The sequence below is a fragment of the Oculina patagonica genome, chromosome 3, assembly GCF_052425735.1.
Source record: "Oculina patagonica isolate OP01 chromosome 3, crgOcupat, whole genome shotgun sequence".
Taxonomy (NCBI): domain Eukaryota; kingdom Metazoa; phylum Cnidaria; class Anthozoa; order Scleractinia; family Oculinidae; genus Oculina; species Oculina patagonica.
In genome coordinates, this window is record NC_135760.1 from 6422028 (window position 1) to 6444850 (window position 22823).

At 40.0% G+C, this 22823-nt stretch overlaps 1 protein-coding gene and 1 long non-coding RNA gene across 3 annotated transcripts in view; one reads left to right on the forward strand and one right to left on the reverse strand.

Annotated features, from left to right (window-relative positions):
* LOC144646291 (centrosome and spindle pole-associated protein 1-like) overlaps window positions 1-22752 on the reverse strand; it is a 41477-nt gene extending 18725 nt beyond the window's left edge. Inside the window, exons 1-18 of one of the 2 annotated variants that reach the window (XM_078505826.1) lie at window positions 22390-22752; window positions 21740-21783; window positions 20410-20462; window positions 19008-19120; window positions 18300-18383; window positions 10402-10479; window positions 9856-9889; window positions 9265-9346; window positions 8186-8218; window positions 7987-8074; window positions 6584-6636; window positions 6174-6212; window positions 5705-5777; window positions 1894-1949; window positions 1462-1556; window positions 1248-1344; window positions 989-1046; window positions 82-352 (exon numbers count right to left, since the gene is read on the reverse strand). In XM_078505826.1, coding sequence (XP_078361952.1) covers window positions 82-352; window positions 989-1046; window positions 1248-1344; window positions 1462-1556; window positions 1894-1949; window positions 5705-5777; window positions 6174-6212; window positions 6584-6636; window positions 7987-8074; window positions 8186-8218; window positions 9265-9346; window positions 9856-9889; window positions 10402-10479; window positions 18300-18383; window positions 19008-19120; window positions 20410-20462; window positions 21740-21783; window positions 22390-22479 — 1441 coding nt within the window. In that variant the 5' untranslated portion in view covers window positions 22480-22752. Of the gene's footprint in view, window positions 1-81; window positions 353-988; window positions 1047-1247; window positions 1345-1461; window positions 1557-1893; window positions 1950-5704; window positions 5778-6173; window positions 6213-6583; window positions 6640-7986; window positions 8075-8185; window positions 8219-9264; window positions 9347-9855; window positions 9890-10401; window positions 10480-18299; window positions 18384-19007; window positions 19121-20409; window positions 20463-21739; window positions 21784-22389 lie in introns of both variants that reach the window. The other variant, XM_078505825.1, reaches the window with a different exon arrangement.
* LOC144645610 (uncharacterized) lies at window positions 12666-13286 on the forward strand. Its single transcript, XR_013569308.1, has 4 exons — window positions 12666-12731; window positions 12866-12916; window positions 13010-13102; window positions 13187-13286. It is a non-coding gene; the product is annotated as an uncharacterized LOC144645610 (long non-coding RNA).
* Window positions 22753-22823: the final 71 nt, after the last annotated feature.

Below are 22823 nucleotides of genomic sequence, written 5' to 3' on the forward strand. Positions count from 1 at the left end.
CCCTCTTCTTCTACCCATACTGCCTTTCAGTCTTGTCTTTAAGCTTTGATCCGGACAACGTTAACTGAAATAGCTGTATACCTCCAGACATTCCTGCATCAAGCCTCAGACCTGCCATGCCTGCTTGTCCAGTCCCTCTTGGAGCATTCATAGGCCCACTTACAGCAGGTCCTTGGAGACCTCCCATTTCTAGTGACCCATAGTAGTAATAGGGATCATCATAGGGATTTGAGTGAATGGCAGGGTGAGGAGGAGGCCTGGAACTAGGCCCATGATTGGCCAGGGACATATCATATCCTTGTGACTGGGGAGGATGTGATCCTCTGTTTACATCTGGAGGTGTTCTGTCCAGCTGAAAGGAAAGGTGATTGTGTAAACTTGTGTTTGACATCGAATCCCTCCACCAGCTAACCTTCAAGCAGCCTCTTTTCGGGATTCTGGCTTTCTGTTTAGGGATGATTATTTGGGGGGAGGGTGCTTAAAAAAACAAGTTTGCTGCTTGCAGGCTAGGCAATCCAGTAGAAGAAGCCACTAGCAGGGGAAAGTCCATGATGAGGTTTTTTAATCTGATAGCTATCTAGTCACAGAACAGTTTTATGATATCAAATAAATGGTTAAGTTCTCCTCAGAAAAGAAACTCACATCACCTCCAGTACTGTTTAATGTAATTGCTGCACCAATTTCACTATGCTATGACATAAATTGCTGAGCTTAGAATTGTGACACATACACCTGATATAACAGTTACTAAATTTTCTTCCTGTTCATTAATAAATCTGAACAACACAATCAAAATCAAAGCCAGTGCCTTCATCACTGCGCACAGAGTTCACCAATTCCCTCTGTATAATAAATTTTGAAAAAATTACGATAACCTTGAATGCATGGTAGAATAGAGCTATGTGATATGTTTGCTAACTGATAGTGCTTCCATGAAGTATTCGATCAGTATTACAACTAATATATGCTTAACAGAAACAATACTCACCTGAGAATTCAGTGGCCTGCCATCATTTTGCTCAACTCCTAAGTGAAGCATTTTCTCTCTGAAAAAAAAAAATTACCAGTACGTTGTCACACGCCCAACACAGACACCAAAAGAAAGATAACTGGTAGCCAGTTAAGAGCAGATATAAGTTTCTTTTTCTATCAACATTGAGCAATGTACCTGAAAAGCGATTTATAAACTGTTTGACCTTCTAGGTACTAAGATGGAAGCTCAGACTAACAATGTATATATTAAATACCTTTTTTTGATATCAGCCTGTTCTTGCATTTGTTGTTGAAGCTCTTTTTTGTACTGTTCCTGCTTCTTGGCCTTGGTAATTCTTGATTCCTGTGAGCCTAAAAAACAACATGTTTGACATGTAAGGTAAATGTATCTCCTGATACCTATAAATATATACAACTTTGTCTTTGCTTAGCATTATGACTGTGTCAAAATATTTAAGAGTTACTCACCTCCAATTATTCCTGTTCCTTCCAAAGGCGCTGACTGTGATCTAATGTTGCTGTCCGTTTTGCTTCGCTCAAAGGATTCTTCCTGTGGTGGTTCTCTGAAACGTTAATTAAAAGTGTATTGCTGAAAAAATGCCTCATATGAAAGAGCAATACAAATGCTTAACAAACTAAGACACTTAAAAACGCCAACAACAATGTCCCTATTGTCACGTATCTTGTTTATTTCACTTCTGCTTAACGATTATACGTCACAGTCACGTGGCGTCATGCATGAGTGCACGAACCATGCTTTCTGCTTTTGAGTTCTTGGAGATGCCATTAAAAGCTGTTTTTCGGATCTAAAGTGTTCTTCGTTTAAAAGCGTACCCAAGACGTTACACCTATATGGCAAGTAAAATGGACAACGAACTGGATGGAACATGCAAAATGTACCTGTCTGGTAAATGGGCACTGTTTCTTCGCTGTGGTCTTTTTCCTCTTTTTCGAACCTAACAATCATTGGAAACAATGTGTCATGTTTGATAAATTTATGGAGTGCAATATTTGATAATAATTATTATTGACATTATTTACTGACAGTAGTTTGAAAACTTGTAGGTAAATGTAAACTTTTCTATAGGCTAGTGGCTCAACAAGCTACCAAAGTCCAACCCCTCGTCATCGCCGTGGTAGCTGGTAACAGGAAAGTAGGGGATTGCCGTCCAGGGCGAAGTATGGTGGAGGACTCGTTCCTCCGGGCCGCTACGGTAGCCATGAAGGCCTGCACGGAACCCTGAAAACCCCTGGCTAACGGGGCTCTGGTGAAGTTTGAAGGGCTAATCACCCATCAAATGGATATCAATGATTACAGAAACCATGGGAAACATGCACAAAATCACATCTGTCTTTGGAGGAGAGAATGCCCCTTCGGGGGCTAGTATGACGCACCGCTGTGAAAGCCAAAGGGAAGCAGCGATGCCGACCCCCTCTCCTTACCCCGAAGACAACCACACTATTTGGCACGTGGAACGTCAGGACCATGTACGAAGCAGGTAAAGCTGCTCAGATTGCTGCTGAGATGACCACTTACAACTTGTCAATCTTGGGCCTTTGCGAGACAAGATGGATCGAGTCAGGCTGCATAAGGCTGTCAACAGGGCAGACTGTCCTATACTCAGGTCACGAGGATGCAAATGCTCCCCACACAGAGGGTGTTGGATTTATGCTGACTCCACAAGCTGCGAAGTCACTCATAGGATGGAACCCAGTATCATCCAGGATAATAACAGCAAGGTTTCACACTAAGATCGGAAAAGCCACCTTCATTCAGTGCTACGCGCCGACAAACGAAGCTGATGATGAGGCAAAGACTGACTTCTATGAGAGGCTGCAAGGTGTCATAGACAGAATAGCTAGAAAGGACTTGATAGTGTTGCTCGGGGATTTTAACGCAAAGGTGGGGAGCAACAATACAAGTTTTGAGACAGTTATGGGAAAGCAAGGTCTTGGTGAAATGAATGAGAACGGAGAGCTGTTTGCTGACTTTTGCTCCTTCAACAAGCTTGTCATCGGCGGAAGCGTTTTTCCGCACAAGAGGGTACACAAGGTGACTTGGGTCTCTCCTGACGGCAGAACTGAGAACCAGATTGACCATATCTGCATATCATCTAAGTTCAGAAGGTCATTGCTTGATGTTAGAGCAAAGAGAGGGGCCGATGTTGCTTCAGACCACCACCTTCTTGTAGGCAAATGCCGTTTGAAGCTGAAGAGCTACAACACTGGCATGCAGAAATTAAGCCATAAGTACAACATCAGGATGCTGAAGGACGATGAGATAAAGAACAGATTCCAACTCACCATCTCCAACAAGTACCAAGTGTTGGCAAGCCTTCAAGAAAATGAAGAGCATCGGGAGGAAAGGGAGAACCAAAGCACAGTCAACGAAATGTGGCAGGCCATGAAAAATGCATGGAAGGAGACGTGTGAGGAAACGCTGGGAAGAGAGCGCAAACATCATAAGACCTTTTTGAGTCTAGACACCCTGAAGAAGATAGAAGCCAGGAAGAAGGTGAAGGAGACGTTGAATCACAACAGAACACGAGCTAAGAAAGCAGAAGCTCGCATCAGATACTCGGAAGTCAACAAGGAAGTTAAACGTAGCATCAGAAACGACCGAAGGAACTTTGTGGAAGACCTCGCGCGACAGGCAGAGGAGGCATCAGGCAGAGGCGATGCAAAAGAGCTATATTCCATCACAAGGAAACTGGCAGGTGATAGAAAGATCCCGGAAAGACCTGTGAGAGACAAGAGCGGAGAGTTGCTCACTGATCAAGAAGAACAGCGAAAAAGGTGGGCAGATCATTTCAAAGAACTACTCAATAGACCGCCGCCAAGCGAGCTGCCTGACATACAACCAGCCAACACACCTTTGCAGGTCAGCGAGAGTAAGCCAAGTGAAGCAGAGATCAAGAGAGCCATCAGACAACTGAAGAATGGAAAAGCAGCTGGTCCTGATGGCATACCATCAGAAGCCATCAAGGCAGATCTAAACACCTCGACCAAAATGCTGTATGAACTGTTTGGCAAGATCTGGGAAACGAACGAGATACCAGATGATTGGAAAGAAGGCTACCTAATCAAACTTCCAAAGAAGGGAGATCTGAAGGAATGTAAGAACTGGAGAGGAATCATGCTGCTGTCAACGGCCGGAAAAGTACTGAATAGGATAATTCTGGAGAGGTTGAAAGTAGAGGTGGACAAACGGTTGAGAGAAGAACAGGCTGGGTTCAGGAAAGATAGGTCATGCACAGATCAAATTGCTACCCTGAGGATCATCTTGGAACAGTCTTTAGAGTGGAATTCTCCTGTTTATGCGACCTTTGTGGACTATGAGAAGGCATTCGATAGCGTTGATAGGGAAGTGTTGTGGAAGCTGCTACGCCACTATGGCATCCCAGAGAAATACATCACTCTTATACAGAAGACCTATGAGAAGTGCACCTGTAGAGTCATCCACAACGGAGTTCTTTCAGAACTGTTTGATATGCTCACTGTAGTGCGCCAGGGTTGCTTGCTGTCGCCCTTCTTGTTCCTGCTTGTCATCGACTGGATAATGCGAAGGACGACAGAAAAACATCAGGATGGCATACAGTGGACACTCACGACCCGGTTAGAAGATCTTGACTTCGCCGACGACATTGCCCTTCTTTCACATAACCACAGGAGCATGCAATCCAAGCTAACAAGACTGGCAAAGATCTCAATGCAGACGGGCCTTAGGATCAGTAAATCCAAGACGAAGGTGATGAGGGTTAACACCAAGAATGCAGATAGGATAGAACTAGATGAGGATGAAATCGACGAGGTGGAGGACTTTGCGCACCTTGGAAGTAACATCAGCAAGGACGGTGGATCTGATCAGGACATACGAGTGAGGATCGGAAAGGCAAGAACTGCATTCACCATCTTGACACCTGTTTGGAGATCAAAAGTGATTTCCAGAAAGACCAAACTACGGTTATTTAATACCAACGTAAAGTCAGTCCTCCTTTACGGCTCTGAAACGTGGAGAGTAACAAAAGCGAACTCCGCCAAACTGCAGACCTTTATCAACAAATGCCTGAGATCCATCATGGGCATCCACTGGCCAGAGGTCATAACAAATGAAGAGCTTTGGACAACAACTGAGCAGGAAAGGATCAACATCCAGATAAGAAGGCGAAAGTGGGGTTGGATTGGGCACACCCTCAGGAAAACAAACTGCAATGTCACCAAGCAGGCACTGAGATGGAACCCACAGGGGAAGAGGAGCCGAGGCCGTCCCAGAAACAGCTGGAGGAGGACGGTAGATGACGAGGCGAGCAAAGCTGGCTACACCTGGAGGCAGATCGAAAGGATAGCCCAAAACAGAACACGATGGCGAGCAGTGGTTTCCGTGGACCTATGCTCCATGGGGAGCGAAAGGGTTTAAGTCGTAAGTCAGTGGCTCAACAGGCAAGCACTTAACTCTAGCCTCCAAGCTGAGTGGTATGTTTTGGAGGAGTATGTTGCTACTCCCCCCTGAATGGCATGTTAGTTCATCACAGGTATTCATGACATTAATTTGCCGAAATCCATCTAATAATTCTCCTGGGTGGAGAGAGGCAATGTTGGGTAAAGTGTCCTACAGTTCTAGAACACAACACATACTGAAACCCCTGTTTGAACAAGAGTGCAACACAAGGTCACCACTGGACCACTGCGTCTTTCACAATTAAATACTTACCCACTCTAAAAGTTCTTCATCATCGTCATCATCATCGTAATAATCAAGTCTTCTTCTTGGCTTTACCCAGGTGCTGTGAAATTAGAAAATCACCCATAACGACAGGTCCAAAGAATATACAAGTAAGTATAATAAGAGCAACTGTACAATTACAGTCAACTCTCTCTTAACAGACACCTTTAAGATGGACACTTGGTGCTGGTTCTGTTCCGGCCATTTTTCAGTCATTTTACTGTAACTAAATGGACACCTCTCTAAAACAGACAGTTGGAGCCAGTAGGGATGGTTCCGTTTTTAAGAGAGTTGACTGTATTGGCAAGCAAACTCTTTCATAAATAATTATTGAATCAATATTCTTTAGTATAACTATTATGACAACGTTTTCAGTTGCGCTATAATTAAATTATCATCTTCATCAAATATGACTCTAGATACATGAACCAACATTAAAAGCAATGAAAAATCTTACTCATCATCCAAGTCTTCATCACCATGGAAACGAACACGCCTGAAGAAAACAAGCAGTTATTTCATTAACACATTAATATGCTCAAAGGTCGAAAGTTATCCCGGTTTCTGTAGCATTAGCAGTATTGCTACTCCTCCCTGGATGGAATGCTAGTCCATCACAGGGTTACCCCCCAGCAGTAAATTTGCCAGTACCCATTTATATACCTGGGTGGAGAGAGGCACTGTGAGAGTAAAATGTCTTGCCCAAGAACAAAACGCAGCACCCTGGCCAGGGCTCAAACCCGGGCCGTTCGACTCGGAGTCAAGCGCGCTAACCATTAGGCCACCGCACCTCCCGGAGTATGCTTAAAGCACATTAAATTATTTGAATTTATACTTTAATTCATTAGTCTATATAAATTATCTTACTTTGATTCAATTTTCCTTTCTCTTCCGCCTCTAGGTCGATTTCTGCTTAAACTCTGCTTGAAAGGAAACAAGAAAGGAGAGAAGTTTGAAACTAAATATTTTGAGTCGAGTCTAGTAGAGCAGAGTCGAGTAGAGATGATCAAAGCTGAGTCGAGTCTAGTAGAGGAGAGTCGAGTCAAGATGATTCAAGTCGAGTCGAGTAGAGTAGAGTGGAGAAGAGTAGGAGTTGAGTCAAGTGGACTTAGAGTCAAGTCAAGTCGAGTCGAGTAGAGATGATTCAAGGCGAGTCCAGTAGAGAAGAGTCGAGTCAAGTAGAGCAGCGTACAGAAGAGTAGACTCGAATAATGTATATTATAGTAGAGTAGAGTAGAGTAGAGAAGCGTAGCAGTATAGTAGACTAGAGTAGAGTACAGTAGAGTCAAGTTGAGTAGAGATGAGAACAGTCACATAAGGTTCTATAAACGTACAGTAGCGTGGAGACGACTGAATAAATAAGTGTTGAGAGTAGAGACCAGTCCAGTCGTGAATCGAATCAGGAGTAGAGTACAGAATACTATAGTAAAGCAGATTCAAGTGGTGTCCAGCAGAGTAGGGTACAACAGTTGGGTATTCAAGTATTGCGTCGAGCTGAAAAGAGTTGTGATGGTGTAGTAAAGTTGAGTCGAGTTGAAAAAAGTTGTTATTATGTGGTATATTTGACTTGAAATGATAAGAGTAGAAAGTTTACTCGAGATGATAAGAGAAACTAAAGATGTGATGTTAGTAGTTCCGTAGAGTTGAGAAAACCCATTATCATGTGGTAGGGTTCAATCAAGAGGATGAGAAGAGTTGTGATGGTCTAATAGACTTTATTGTGGTCGAGTCAAAATAATTGAATCGAGTATAGCTGGGTACTTACAGATCAACCGGAATGTTACTAAAAGAGGACTAATAACTTACAGAATAACTTTAATGCAAAGGCAGTTGAGCTAGTCGAGAAACAGAAAAAACTCCACCAAAATTTTCTACCAATTTCGTGCCAGGTATACCACTGGTTTCAGTCTGGCAGTTTATGAAAACAGTGAATATGATCATTGGTGTTGCCGTAAACTTGAAGTCATCAGTTGAGAAAATAGATCAGTGAAATATTAGTAAGACTTGATCTAACATTATTTAATTTGTAGGCCCCTAACTAAACACAGTCCTACTAAAAGTGATATACAGTAAAATCCAGATTTCTCAAACTCCACGGGAAACAAAAATTGCTTTGAGAAAAATGGGTGTGAGGGGGGGGGGGGGTAAACTTACAGAGAAGTACTATCCAAGGGAAACGAAAATTGGTTCGAGAAAGCGGGGTTTGAGAAATTGGGATTCTACAGTATATTTAAACATAATGAACACCTCTGACGTGTAATGTATCTTACATCATAATCGTCATCATCATATCTCCGACTGAGATACCCATCACTTCTAGACTGCTGTTTATACTGTGGTGCATTCAATCTCATGGGTCTGCAGGCAGAAAGGTGGAGGTTTTGGTCAATACAAAAGCTAGTAATTAAAATGTGATAGAAATGATAAGATTGTATGGTATTTCAAATTATTCAAGACATATTTCAGTACCTGTCTGTGCCAAAGTCTGAGTCATCAGAACCTCTAGATAAACACAAAAAAATATATACAAAACTGCATTAGCTGTCATGATGCAATACACAGAAATTAAGGAAAGTTCCTAGACTGTCAAGAAGTGCAATCTTATGGTGCTTTGCATTTTATAACTAAAGGTTAATTAAGTTTAACCATTTTGAATTCATGTTTACAACATCGGGCTGTCAATCAATCAATCAATCAATAAAATTTATTTACCCTCGGAGCTGACGGGGGCTGGCTAGGCCCCTAGCAAAACATATGCTAATATGCCGAGAAAATAAATTACAAATGTAAAAATATATACAGAACGAAAAATTCATTAATAAATAAGTATTAAATTAATTTTAAAATTAAAAAGGGACTATCTAGCTGCGCACAGCATTACGAAAGGCCTGTAGTGTAGCAATTGTTCTTACTCGGTCTGGCAGTTGATTCCAGGCGTTCGCCGCCCAGTATCTTACAGACTTCAGTCCATACTTGGTCGTATTGACCTTAGGTAAGACAATCTTATTAATGCCTCTCAAGTTCTTGATATTGTCCCTGACACAGAAGAGGTCCTTAAGATACACAGGTGCTAAGTTGTTAAGGCATTTGAATATTATAATAAGTGTATCTTGAATGCGACGTTCACTTAATGTGTAGCCTATGCGGCTGCACAGAGAAGCGGAGCTAGAAGACCTGCCCTTATAGATGTAACGTAGGGCTCTTTCGTGAAGTTTCTCTAGTTTATCGCTGTCTGATTTTAGACAATTATGCCATATCGAAGAGCAATAAGTAAAATAAGACATCACAAAGGAATTATACAGGCATAGCTTGGAAGAGGAAGACAAAACATTTCGTAATCTACAAATAACGTCAAGTTGTTTTCCTGCTTTCTTCTGTACGAATAAAAGCCTTGTAGAAATACTCACACATTAGTGACACATACCGGTAAATCATGTGTGGTTTTTGCGTGAATCAAAGCTATGTCTTGTGGGCAAGTTGTTGTTGTTGTTTATTTGATTGACAAAATGACAGACATACAAGTCAGACCTTTAGTAACGAGAACAAACCTGTATCTTCTCTCTTGTGCACGCTTTCTTTGTAAAAGTTCCTCATAAGACTCAAATAAATTTTCTGGTTTTTTATTACCACCTATAATAAATAAAAATTAAAACATAAAATTGTCTGGTTAGTGCTCAAGATCCTCTTAACTAGTTACTTTCAATAAGTTACTGTCAGTGGTGGATCCAGACCTTGAAGTAAGATGAGGGGCCCTTTCTTTTGTGTGTGTTACTAAACAATGCTAAAGCATTAAAAAGTCAAGTTTTATATGCACCCCCTGTCCTGATATATAATTTAAAATATACCTCCCCCTTTTGATATGCCGGCTCCTCCTTTTTTAAGCTCCCCACACCCCCCTTTCCTCCTCAAAAGGTTTTATAAATGCAGCAATAGTACACTTCAATCCTGGTGACTCAAACCCTCAATAACTCGAACTCCCGCTAACTCGAACCTTTTTTGATTCCCCATCAGGTCGTTTTCTTACTAATTTTACCCGCGATAACTTGAACTCCTGATATCTTGAACCTTTGTCAATTTCCCTTGAAGGTTCGAGTTATCGGGATTCAACTGTAGTTACTGCTGACTGCTAATAAACTTACGTCTGTCTTGGCTGTCATAATCTCTAGCAGAGTCCTATAAAAGTGAAATTACAATTTATATATTAAACATTTGGTACAAAACATTATGTGTATATTGTGGTTTAAATTTTTCCTTGGTTGAAAAATTTTCAAACCAGTTTGATCCCTATTATTCTTTGTTTCAGATTATAATAATCAATATAAGACAATGAAAACTAAAAATCAAACTGGTTTGAAAAATTTTAAACCAAAGAAAAATTTAAACCACAACATGTACAGTAGGGGTGGTGTGCATGAATGGTCCTTCAAAAAATGCCTGTCTCGCAAAATTTTAACCAAATTTCAGGGGTCTAGCTATAGTCGTCTCAAGTTTTTTCTTTGACGCTTTCTCGGAGTCTCAATTTCTTTTGCAAGGCTAAAAAGGTCTGGGGCTCGCAGAAAAGATATCAGTCTCGCCGTTTCGCAAAGTCTCGCATTTACCATTCGTCATCCCTTAGTGTATTTAGTTCGTGACTCAGCTCTTGACTTCAAGTTCTACGAAAGTTTAAGATTTGAAATAAAACTTACATCATAGTTTTCCTTTCCTCTTCTTCTGCCTCGAAAAGAGTCATCGCCATCGTCATTCTCATCCCTTCTTACTTGGGCCTAGGAAAACAGAACAAGAGTCCATCAGGGCTGAACGAAGTAAATGGAACAACTTTATTTACCAAATGTGACTCTTGTTGCATTATTAATTGCACTGCTAGCCTCATGCCTAAATTATCAAATAATATCATCTGACACTATGATTGTCATAGGGTTTTCAAAGAGTCGTTATTTCAAAATATTACAGCTTTGGGCCAAACACGATAATTACATGCAAATTAACCGTAAAATGATTCTTTACTTATAATAACTATTAGTTTTAATGCCACATGCAAATATACAGAATGTTGCCCTTACAACTGACTATAGTATTTCTCCTGTACTGAAAACCAGATTCCTAAACTGTTTCAGATTCCCAAACTGTTTCCTCAACAATAAATTTAAAGATGCTTGCAGAATGATATCATTCAATCTATTAAATGCATTTTTTTAACAAACCCCTCAGCAAGTTAAGGGCTTGAATCAATAAAATAAACTAGTATGTTAACATCTTGATGTTGATAATTATGTCATTGAGTTTAAACAAAAATCAGGCAGCAACTTAAAAGTGCATCCTTTAAACCATGCAAAGATGCAAACCATGCAAAGAGGTTTATATAAATATTATATGAAATACTTCTTTAAGAATTATCTAATGGTATATTCCCCTTAAATCTGAAGTTTCATCTCAAACAATATTACAGAGATCAGTCCACAAACATGTAAACGAGTGTCTTAGAATATTCTACTTACAGTAGATTTTTTTACAATCAACTCAAGTGTAAAATCTTTACCAAAATGTCGAAATATTTGTTAGGAAAGTTCAGTTTTCCTCCAAGAAGTCCAAACCTTTCCACAGTGCGACTTGCTTCACGTAATAACTCCAACTGGACCCAGTCCATAAAATTTGATCAACACAGGAAATTTTGTTTTCATTAGTTTTCATTTTACCAATTCAGCTTAACTCTCACTAATCCTTGTGTAATGTCAGTCATTTTAAGATAGATCAGGTTACTTTTGATGTCATGGTGCAGAAGCAAAATTATTGAATTTCAAAGAGGAAACAATTTCTAAAATGTTTTTCTACCCATGAAATAAACACTGAATGAATTAAAAACAATTATTATTTATATCTGTTAATTTGCAGTGCTAATATAAGTTCCTTGTAACATATCTAAGCCACCTGCCATAGTTAATTGACATTATGCAAATGATTGTGATGCACAAAGGACATTGTCATTAATTCAGGGTTGTCAAAAAGCGCCGGCGACCGGCGAAATCGCCGGCTACTTTGAGGTTTTCGCCGGCTGCAAATCGGCGGGCAAAAGCAAGAAAAATGGCCGATTTCAATAACGATTAAAAATGGGGGAAGAAAAGAGTGGGTTAAAATAATTTATTGTTTCGCTCATGAATTGGATGTATTTTGAAATGCGCGATTTACAGAAGAACTTTCCGCTCACTTCGCTCGCACGCGTGATGTACAAAAATAATGCAAATAAGGCGGCTATAAATAAATTTACATCTGGTTTGTTTATATTCTCTTTTCCGCTTGCTAAATTCAGCCGAGTCTGCAGTTATGTTTTCTTAAAACAAACCTCTAGTTAGCGGTGCTAATTTGCGATCAAACTTATATATTTAGATTCGATCTTTCGTTGGACACGACGCTGTTAATGTTTGTTTTCTAATTATCAAAATTTGATAGTCCGCAAAGTTTTTGCATTTCACAGTTTTGAAAGTGATGTTGATTCATTTCGCAACTCTGTTTTAAATTACTTGGCCGGCGTTCAAGGTGTTATTCAAATCTGTCGGTATTCTTAAGAATACCATCGACAACTTGGTTTTATCTTTCGTGTGTTATCAGGTTAAATCACAAACAACGTCACGTAATCATTTCACGGGAGAAAAAATACTCGGTTCGCTTGGTGAAGATACCGTTTTCATCAGCACCGAAGTGTGCAGTTTCGAAATATATTTTTGCATCCTTGCGAAAGGTAAACAGTAAAATTTGTAAAGATGTTGACTTTGAAAATAAATTCCTTTTAAAACCTTTTAAAGTCATTCACAAACAATGCATTACATCTTTACGCTATCCGATGTCTCGCCACTGTCGCGACAGTGTTTAAACTACCAGACGTATCAAACAAACACATTTCGCCTGGTTCTTGAGAGAAAATTCGTGTTTCGAGCAACTTTGAAAGCAATGGCTAAGCGACAGTCTTCTTTGGTGAACTTTTTTAGCAAAAGAGTAAGAAGCGAAGGAAGTAAAGATGAAGGTAAGTTCTGTGGAGTTTTTCGCTATACAAAACTGTCACGTACAGGTATGTTAGTCGATAATCTGAAATTACATTTTCAAGTGCGAGTATTGCTCTTTTCTTGATTTCACGCGTCACAAACATTTTTATTTTAGAAGAAGCTCAAGAGTCTCAGACACTTCAACGGCAATCTCAACAGCTGGCAGGTATGGAGTGTTTGTCAAAATAGGACAAACTGGCGGTAAAGGAATATTTGACACATTTCTGATTTGTCACTTTCGTGATCTTATTATTTTCAGAGCCTAGTCAGTCTGTACTTAATGAAGCAACCCATGATTGTGCAAACAATTCTGTTCAAGCTGAAGCCAGCGAAGGGCAGCCCAGCAAATCAGGTTAGCATCAAAACAGATTTCAAAAAAAAAAAATGTTTTTCTTTGTCCGCCGCGCTAAATAAATTACTTGCGTTTATTTTTCAGACTCCACGATTTGGACTTCCGATCAAGTAACCTCAGCCATCAAGGAAATGTGGCCTGAAGCAAAAGTCCACAACTTCTTTGCCTGCAGGCTCTCTGGATGCTCCTGTTTAAGCAGGGAAGAACAGGGACGCCTTCGGGTAGCAGAAGATGCCAAAAAAAAGGAGAAAAAGAAACCTGACAAATTTAAACACGAGTGGATGTTAAATCCACGCTACTGGTCCTTGTGCTATGTGGAGAGGCATGGATTTTATTGTGTACTTTGTAAGAAGCATAATATGAAGAGCACCCAGAACAAGTCACAGACGTTCATTGAATGTCCCTCTAAACGACTAAAGGAAGATTCGTTGAAAACACATATGGCTTCAAGTGTCCATTCCTCAGCGGTGGAGGCAGACCTGCTACAACGGATGTCAGTTTTTCATCACAACTATATTGAAAAAAATGAAGTTCAAACCACGGTTCTTCAGAATGTGTTTGCCACTGCCTTTTTTCTCATGAAAGAATTCATTGCCAATCGAAAACTGATCCCCCTCATTAGTTTTATGGAGAAAGTTTTGGGAATGTCCCAGCTTAAGCACTTCTCACACCGTTCTCAGGGTTCTGTTCGAGAAATCTATTTAGCTCTTGGTGAAACTGTGAAGGAAAACCTTTTGAAAAGGGCCAGGAATGCAAAAAGCTTTGGCATTCTGATAGATGAAGTTACTGATATATCAGTGGCATCACAGATGGTCTCATTCTTGCAGTTTTGGGATGAAGAAAGCTCATCCGTTACAACAATGTTTCTCTCTTCTCAGAATGTGTTAGAGGACTTTGCTAGTTGCAACTCAGAGGCCATTACAGAGCTGGTAAAGAAGGAATTGTTAGCCTCTGGATTGGACATCAGCAAACTGATGGGCCTGTCAACGGATGGGGCAAATGTGATGGTTGGAAAGACCAATGGGGTTGCTGCAAAGCTAAGGCAAAGTAATGATAAGCTTCTTAATATGCACTGCGTCTGCCACCGCTTAGCACTGGCTTGTACAGACAGCTGCCAGGAGCTGAAGTTTATCAAGGAAGTGGAAAATGTCCTTAGGCAACTATGGTACTATTTCCACAATTCTCCCAAAAAAAACAGCTTGCTTTCTTAAATGTCAAATCCAGCTGAAGAAAGTCAGTCTCAGTCACACTGACAAAACTAAAAAAATCTTAGCGAAAAGGCTAAAGAAGGCATGCCAGACAAGGTGGCTCAGTTTTGATGCCTCTGTTACTGCAGCCTTGCAGAGCTATGAAGCTATCCTTTTGTCCTTGCAAGAGATAGATGATGCTACAGCCATTGGGTTTATAAGCAAACTCAAGTCGGTAAAATTTCTTGGGGCCCTTTACATTCTTAATGCTGTCCTGCCCATTCTTTCATGTCTGTCAAAACAATTTCAAGCTGGTAATTTTCACTTTTCAATGATAAGGCCAGCTGTAAATCGAGCAATCTCAGCCCTAACAGATTTGAAGACGACCAACCAACCTTTGGAAAAGCTACAGGCAGACATAGACTCCTTCACAGAAATCTCAGATGACCTAAAGCTTGGTAAAGATACTGGAAAGCAGCTGGAAACCCTCCTGGCCACATATGTTGATGCCCTGTCAACCAACATAAAAGATCGCCTTGGAAATTCTCCAAAGGTTATTGAAGCCTATGCCATCTTTGATCCCCTTCTGCTACCGCCAAGTGACGATGACATCTTCAAGGAATATGGGGATGCCGAAGTGAAGATACTTTCCAACCATTTTTTCCCGGGTGATGAAGATAAGAAGACGAAGTTGCTTTGCCAGTGGTCTCAAGTCAAGTTTTTTCTCTCTGGAAGAAAATTGCAAATCCCAGCTGGAAACCAGAGCAGCACCTTCTTCATGTCCTTCTTTCTTAAAAACAAAGGCATTTTCCACCCCTCTATCTTTGAGGAGCTATTGTTTGTGGCTGAAGTCGGGCTTTGCCTACCCTGCAGCAATGCATGGCCAGAGAGAGGAGGCAGTGTGATAAACATTACCAAGACGAAGTTTCGCAATCGTCTTAGTAGTGGGATGTTGAATGCACTCATGCAAGTCTCCATTAATGCTCCAGAAAATGACAAATGTGGTGATGTTGTCAAAGCTGCAGTAGATAACTGGCTAAAACAGAAGCGAAGGAAAAAGTTGAAAAGAGCAACTATATCTCAGCCCGAAGTGAATTTGGAATCGTCCGAGCTCCAAGTGTCAAATGCAGAAACTCTGAATGACCACGAAGAGTTAAATGAAGGTGACGATGGAGAACATGATGAGGACGGAGCTGAAGCTACTCCAGATGAAAGCCCCCAGGAGAATGAAGCGGCTGCTGCAGAAGAAGAAGCAGCAGCAGTTGCCACTGCAATTGGCCTTCCTGAGCCTGATAATGGTTATGACTCAGCATTTGAAAGTGAATATGGAAGTGACGATGAGTTTTGAGACTTCTTTTTGGCAGAAAATCATACTCCTTATGTTGTTTTAATAAATTCTTTCTAGGAACATTGACATTGTTTGAAGTAATGAGTTATATTATGTTTGGTTGAAGAAAATATTAATTATATGAGTAAGTAATTGTTGTTATCTAATTTTTAAAACAGCAGGTCTGTATCCCTAAAAATGATTCCTGCTTATGTAATTTCAAATTCAATGACAGATTGTTTTGAAGTGGAAACAGAATGCTCAAGTATGGTGGTTACCTGCATAGTACATTGTAATCAAGTAATATGAAACAGGAACTTAAAAAATGAAAAATGAACATTTGCAGAGGTTAAAGTCATACTATCCCAGAGAATAAAAATACAATAAAACTGATTAGTCATAGTACTTGTTTTTCTTTTAAGAAGCAAGTCTGACTTTTACTTGTTAGAAAATGCTCTGAGGAGAGGCAATTTCAGCTATCGTAAAAATTGCAAATCCATTTTGCTCCCGGGGGCTTCGCCCCCTGGGCCCCAAAAGGGGCGCTGCCCCTGTACCCCGCTGGGTGCCTGTGCGGCCCCCAGACCCCCCGCATACTGTGGGGGCCTCCGGCCCCCAGTGCCGGCTACTCTCAACATTTCTCCTGCTACTTCAAATCATTTTGACAACCCTGTTAATTATTAATGGTATGATATGCTGAATATGATCAGAAATGCTGTGTTTACATGACAAGTGACAAAACTTTAATAATCATGTTGACCACTGAAGTACACTGTAAGAAAAAAAATTATACACTTCTGTCTATTGGGTAATTGTGAAGAACAGCTCCCGCTAACCGACTGTCGGTCGACTGTTGGTCGTTTGTCGGTCGTCTGTCGGCCGACAGTCGGCCGTTTGTCGTCCGTCTGTCGGCCGTCTGTTGGCCGTTTGTCGGCCGGCTGTCGGCCGACAACCTGCCGACAGGTTTTGGCTATGATGTCGGCCAACTGTCGGCCGACAGCCGGCCGACAGGCGGTGATGTGTCGGTAAGGTGTCGGTAAGATGTCGGTAAGTTGTCGGTTATACAGTAACACTAACCTTTTTCTTTCTTTATGTTTTTCCTCCGTAACGGACCCCAAAATTTATGAGAAATTGAAAGGAAAGGTATATACTCCTGAGTTTCGGTCATCACAGCCTAAAACTAGCTTCTGCGCTGCCGAAATCGACCGGAGAATTTACGCGAACACAGCTACTCCATTTTTCTCCGCCATATTGGATTGGTTAACTTAGTCTCATTCCCCCTCGGAAGGGGTCGCAAAGGATTCTAGGGCGACTTCAGCGAGTGCGTGTGTGGAGAAGTTTTTGCACTGTTTTGGCCTGAGTTTTGGATAAAATCATCTTCGAACGTGATTTCATTGCTTGCCTTATGGACTTAAAGTTACGTAGGTGATATATTTATAAGAGATTGAAGTTTGTATAAAAGAAAATGTTGGCGAGGAGTCGATTTGTTTTGTAGTTAGTACCGTAGTACAATGAAATACAATGTTTATAAGTCTTATCTGTTTTAATCGCTTTCTGCATTGGGTTTACTTCTGTGTTTACTGCTCAGTTTTACAGTAAAATGTCTGTTTTGGGAAACTGTCGGTAACCTGTCGGTGGGCTGTCGGTGGCCTGTCGGTAGTCTGTTGGTAACCTGTCGGCCGACAGTTGACCGACAGTCGGTTAGCGGGAGCTGTTCTTCACAATTACCGTCTATTGGATGTAAGTTGTAGTTATTGATCAACATTAACTAGTATACACTGATCAATATTAGCATTTATAAGTTCCTCACTAACTGGCTAAAATTATGAAACATTGTTGCATAAACACTGTAGTTGCATTGTAACATTGCTGCCAACTTCAACTTAGCCTCCAATACAGACATTCTTTTGTGCTGTTTATTTCAGCAGACATCCGTTGGGGAGAAAAGATTGTGTGACAAGCCAAAAACAACGTCTGCGTAGGAGGATAACTTCAACTTGAACTTTCCACATTATTTGTTGAGTATAAAATAAAATTTGTACATTTATGCTGACCACAATCAAGGAGGGTAGCAAAGAAACAGTAGAAAAGAAACATTTTTCAGTTACAGGTATAATCAATACTGGCCCTGCAGGAAACAGAGTGTTTTGATAATACCTTGACCCTCTCATTAAAACAAAACTTACTGCTCTCTGCAGTGGTGGATCTAGGGGAGGGGTGCAGGGGACCCAGGCCTCCACCTTATTTTTAGACAAAATAGAGGCTTTTTGGGCCAAGAATAATTATTTTTGAAAGCATGCCCCCCCCCCCCCTCTTATTTCAGGATCTGGATGATCGAGTCCCCCACTTAATTAACTACAGGTCTGGATCTGCTACTGCTCTGTGATGCAAGTAATTTTAAATTATCAGACAAGTGCTTATTAAGGCACTCATCTAGGCATCTAGGCATCAATAGTTGGCCTACCCCTGTAAGTGATCCCTGTGAGGGATTAGGAGTCAAAAGGAATAATTATAACAGGTGCAAGGAGAGTTCTTAAATAAGTGACTCCTGATCTAATGTAGTATTTAAAACTCTCCCTTTGATTTACAAACACACAAAGGGCAAATAGAAAGGAGAATCTCGCAACTTATCAGAGGTCACTTGGGGCTTTATTACAGGCACCCCTTCAATTAGGAAACTACTGACCTCTCCTGATTTGTGCCCTGGGTATGGTGACCTGCTGTTGTCTGACAAAACAGGATCAGCTTTGCCTGTGCTACGAAAATTTTTCTTTAAAGGAGATTCAGAAAAGACAATCAATGTTAAGCATTCTGATGAGTGTAAAACTCACACTGTTATGATTGAAAAGTACTGATAAGTGTATACTTTCAAAATCACTAGTCAGAGTGGTTTGTGTTTGCAAGCATCTTGTCAGCGATTATGTGATTATTAACAGTTGCTCCATGGCCATGTTAACATCATTTTTCCAGAATTTGTATGAACAAAAATGAACCTATCAAGGCAACAGGGTCGGAAAACTCATGGGATGCATTCAAACTTAAAGAAAAGCTTTTTGTTGGCTTTCCTGATGAAAAGAAGTATTCATGTTCACAACAATTTTTTTCAAATATCATGCAACCCTCCAAGTTTATTTTTTCCTAAGTGGCCATTTGGCTACCGACTGCTCAAGTTTGGTAGCCAGTGAAAAATTTTAGTCGCCAAACTAAGTTCACGCTTTCAATCCTTCTTCCCAATTTTAGTCGCCAGACTGGCGACTTCGGTTCCAATTTAGTCACCAGCTCCAAAATTTTAGTCGCCATGGCAACTAAAATGATCTTAACTTGGAGGGTTGTCATGTGAAAAGAATTGTGCCCGCCCCCCAGTTCAAATTCAGTTTTTCTATTCAATAGGTACCTCTGCAAGATACTTTCTGTATTCCTCTTTCCTCTCCTGCCGTAATTTCTGTTGATGTCTTTCATAACCACCTAACTTCAGTCCTCCTACATTATCGTCATCTTCAACAGTAGCTACAGAAAGGAATCCACAAATGTGAGACTGAAAAATCTGGAAAGCAGTATTTTGGATAATCTCCAACTGAGTTGGAACATACCGGTACTTGATCAAAGCTGTATATACAACGTAAGGAAACCATGATGATATCATAAAATTAATATCGCATTTTAATGGTACATTTATTAATAATTAGTTAATGAAAATGAATTTTTCAACAATGACACGAGCATGGGACAAAGAAAAATTCAGAGTCCCAGACGGGAATCAAACCCATGGCTCCCAGATACCGATTGGGCGCTCTAACCAACTGAGCTATAAGATTTGGTATTTGTTGTGATGGGTTAAAATTTAGTTCAGATTGTGATAATGAACATGAAGCAAAGGAATACAAGTCAAATACAAATTTGACCAAAGGGCTCCTACGTACTAGCAAACACTGAACTTCTTAAATCTTGTTATTAAAATAATGTCATTAACTGTGCAAATATTGTATTTCCCTCAGAATTTTATTGTCAAATTTATCAATATCGCAATAGTTCATCTGATATAAACCAGTCAATACATTACAAACATTCCTAAGACTACAATCCAAAAGTTTGTTGACTTGTCAAGAAATGATTTTTGTCTCATATAATTATTTTTTTTTTTAAATAAAAAAAAAATTATTATATGGCTCTTGGCCAGACAGTATTTAACACCAGCACTTTCTTGGTTGGACACTACAAAAAGGCTGGTATTTGAAGCTTTTACGGGTAAAATTATGACTCCAGAAATGGATTCTGGTACTTTTAGGGGTATTTTGTTCAAAATTTCAAGCAAACATCACTTGATAAATAATGTAAGTTGTATCTGTTGAACAAGGGTAAGGAGAAAATTCTTATTTTTTTACATTTCATCCCAGAATTTTGGGAGGCATAGTGACTCCCTCTACAGTGTACAAATCGAGTCATTTGAAATAATTTGCGGCACATTGGGCGTATTTGCGAACCCTGCTGGGGATTCTAAAGGGCTTGACGAAAAAATGAAAAATCCGAACAGGAGGGGGGTTTAATGATAATGGAATTCCAAGGGCATGGGGGGATAACGCATTTTGGAATTTCAGAAGGCAGTGGGGGCGGGGGGTGGGGGGGGGCTAAAATATGTAAGCTGTCTGTGGTATGGTATGGATATTTTCTGGAATCGCCAATTAGTATCCCCCCTTGCTTCTTGTCAGTAAAATACAGTCTACACACATGTATACAGTCAGCATAGTACAAGGCTCCAAATAAATAAGAACATCTGTGCTAATCTGTCCTCACAGTACCTTTTGCCTTTATCCTGGGCTCTGATGCTGGAGTGGGACCTCCTTGTGTGTGCCTTGATAAAGATTAACAGACACAGCTGATCAGTGATGGTATTATTGGTCAAAGATTTATAAATCAAAACTATAACAAAATTCCTGAACGTGATTGGTTATCAGCGGCCTGATTTCAGCACTAATTGGACAGTGTATGCATCATCCTTGAAATTGGACAATGTAATAAGAAAAGTTTACGAGTAATGCCTGTGTAACTGGACCCCAGAGGGGGTACTCCGGGATCAAAGTGACGGGGATGATCGAATGGAGGCAAAACTCAGGACCCAAAAAATCCCTGAGTCTTCCGACATTGCCCAAAAAAATCCCTGGACCAAAAAAAACGCCCAAAAAAATCCCTAGTCAAATTACCCCTAAATTGCCAAGGCCACGCTAAGGCACTTTAGTTTGATTTTAATACCCAAAAAAGTCCCCTATTTAAATCAAGTCACCCAAAAAAATACATGCCAAATTCTCCTACCCAAAAAAATCCCGGAATCGAAAATTTCGACCCCAAAAAAATCCTTCGCACATCCCCGTCACTTGGACCCCGGAGTACCCCCCAGGGAACTGGACATTACGCGTTATTTTGCGCGCACTATTGTTATGCATTTTGTTGAGTAAACTGCTATGTTTTGCAGTATTCACAAAGGCATTTAGCCATTTCACTGGTAAAGTTTGTTTGTTTCTCTAATTTTGTCATAGTTTTGATTAATTGGTAACAGGACTTTGTATCGTCCAATTCGGTCTGTAATCTTATTCCTGATTAAACAAATCGGACTCCCGCAATGCGGTCGTCCAATTTTGTTTATCACTTGTATGATTACAGACCAAATTGGACTCCACTCAGTCCTGTTACCATTATTTATTATTATAATCAAACAAAAATCAGAAAATGATAGAGCTGCTGACCTGACCAGGTGGTTTCCAAATCAACAAAACTTTATGATGAGAGGGTAAAATATCAGTTAGAATAAAAATGGTAGACATTCAAATTGAAAAACCCTTTTTCCAGGAGTTGACAATGATCAGAAAGCTTTAGTGGCACATACTTAGTGTGTTGTTGAGTCTTTCATCTTTTTAACAGTGTTCTGAGATGATTTGACCAATGAAATCTTAAAAGAGTGTGTGCTAAACTGGAATCTAACGAGCTTCAACCATTAGGCCTTTCAGTCTTTATTCCACTTTGGATGTAATTACACCAACTACGAAATTATTTCCTCATAAGCTGTATTGTATTGATAATTTGAGAAGAATTACAGTAACATGTTGGTCACTGACTTGTTATGGCTAATGTTACCTATTATCAGGTTTGTATCCTCTTGGACTTGTCCTGCTACGGTCCTAACAATATTAAGCACAAAAAATTAGGATTTGTGATATTGCATATGACCCCGGGGCATATGAATCTGTGGTGTTACATAATTCTTTTACCTAAAAACAGCCAGTTCTACAAGGCTTGATTAACTTTATAAAAACATTACACCAGAAGTTCATGATTTATAATCATTATGATAACAATATCAGTGTTCAGGCTGTGGTGGTAATAGTAAATACTGATGATAATGATGATAATAAGTTTACTACTCTCCCCTGCAGCACAGGGGTTGTTTAAATCAGATAGGTTTAAAGGGAGATGCCATGTGTTAAAATCCAGTATCATAAAAATTGGTGCTACAGTGGAATCCCGATATAACAATATGCCAAGGGAGCAGTAAAATTATATCAAGGAATCGTAACCTGCTTATTACTACTGGTTAGTCCTAGCTGCTAGCTGTTTATATTTATGTTGTGGTTTAAGTTTAGTTTTATTTTCCTTTATCTCGTAATTTTAATCATAATCGGGAACAAAAGAAAATGAAAATCGAATTGGTTTATAAAATTTCAAACCAAAAACAAACTTAACCACAACATGCATAACTCACATCATATACAATGTACATATCAAACCTCAGTTTCCTGTGCACGTAACATTTCTACCCTTTCTTGCTCAAGTTTTCGCTTCTGAGATTCGATGAAGCTTGACAGGTCATCCGCCATTGTAAATAAATGTGTTTCTAGGCCAACAATTAATTAACCAAAGACGACCAGAGGGCCAATAAAACTCCCACCAAAATTAGTCGTCAAGTGCTCATAAAAAGTTTCAACATGATTTCTCGGCGTTTTTTCGCATCTTTAAAAAACAGTTGACAGCTTTTTCGTACCTAAACCAGCAAACAAATACGGATTTGTTCAAGATAATACCATTTAAAACCAAGAAAAAAAGCTCCAAAAATACATTCCAAAATTGTTTAGCGTTTGTCCGCCATGTTTTTAGTTACCATTACCCATAACGCCACTCGGCTAATAAAGAGAACTCGTTGTTGATTGGTTCGAAACTCGAC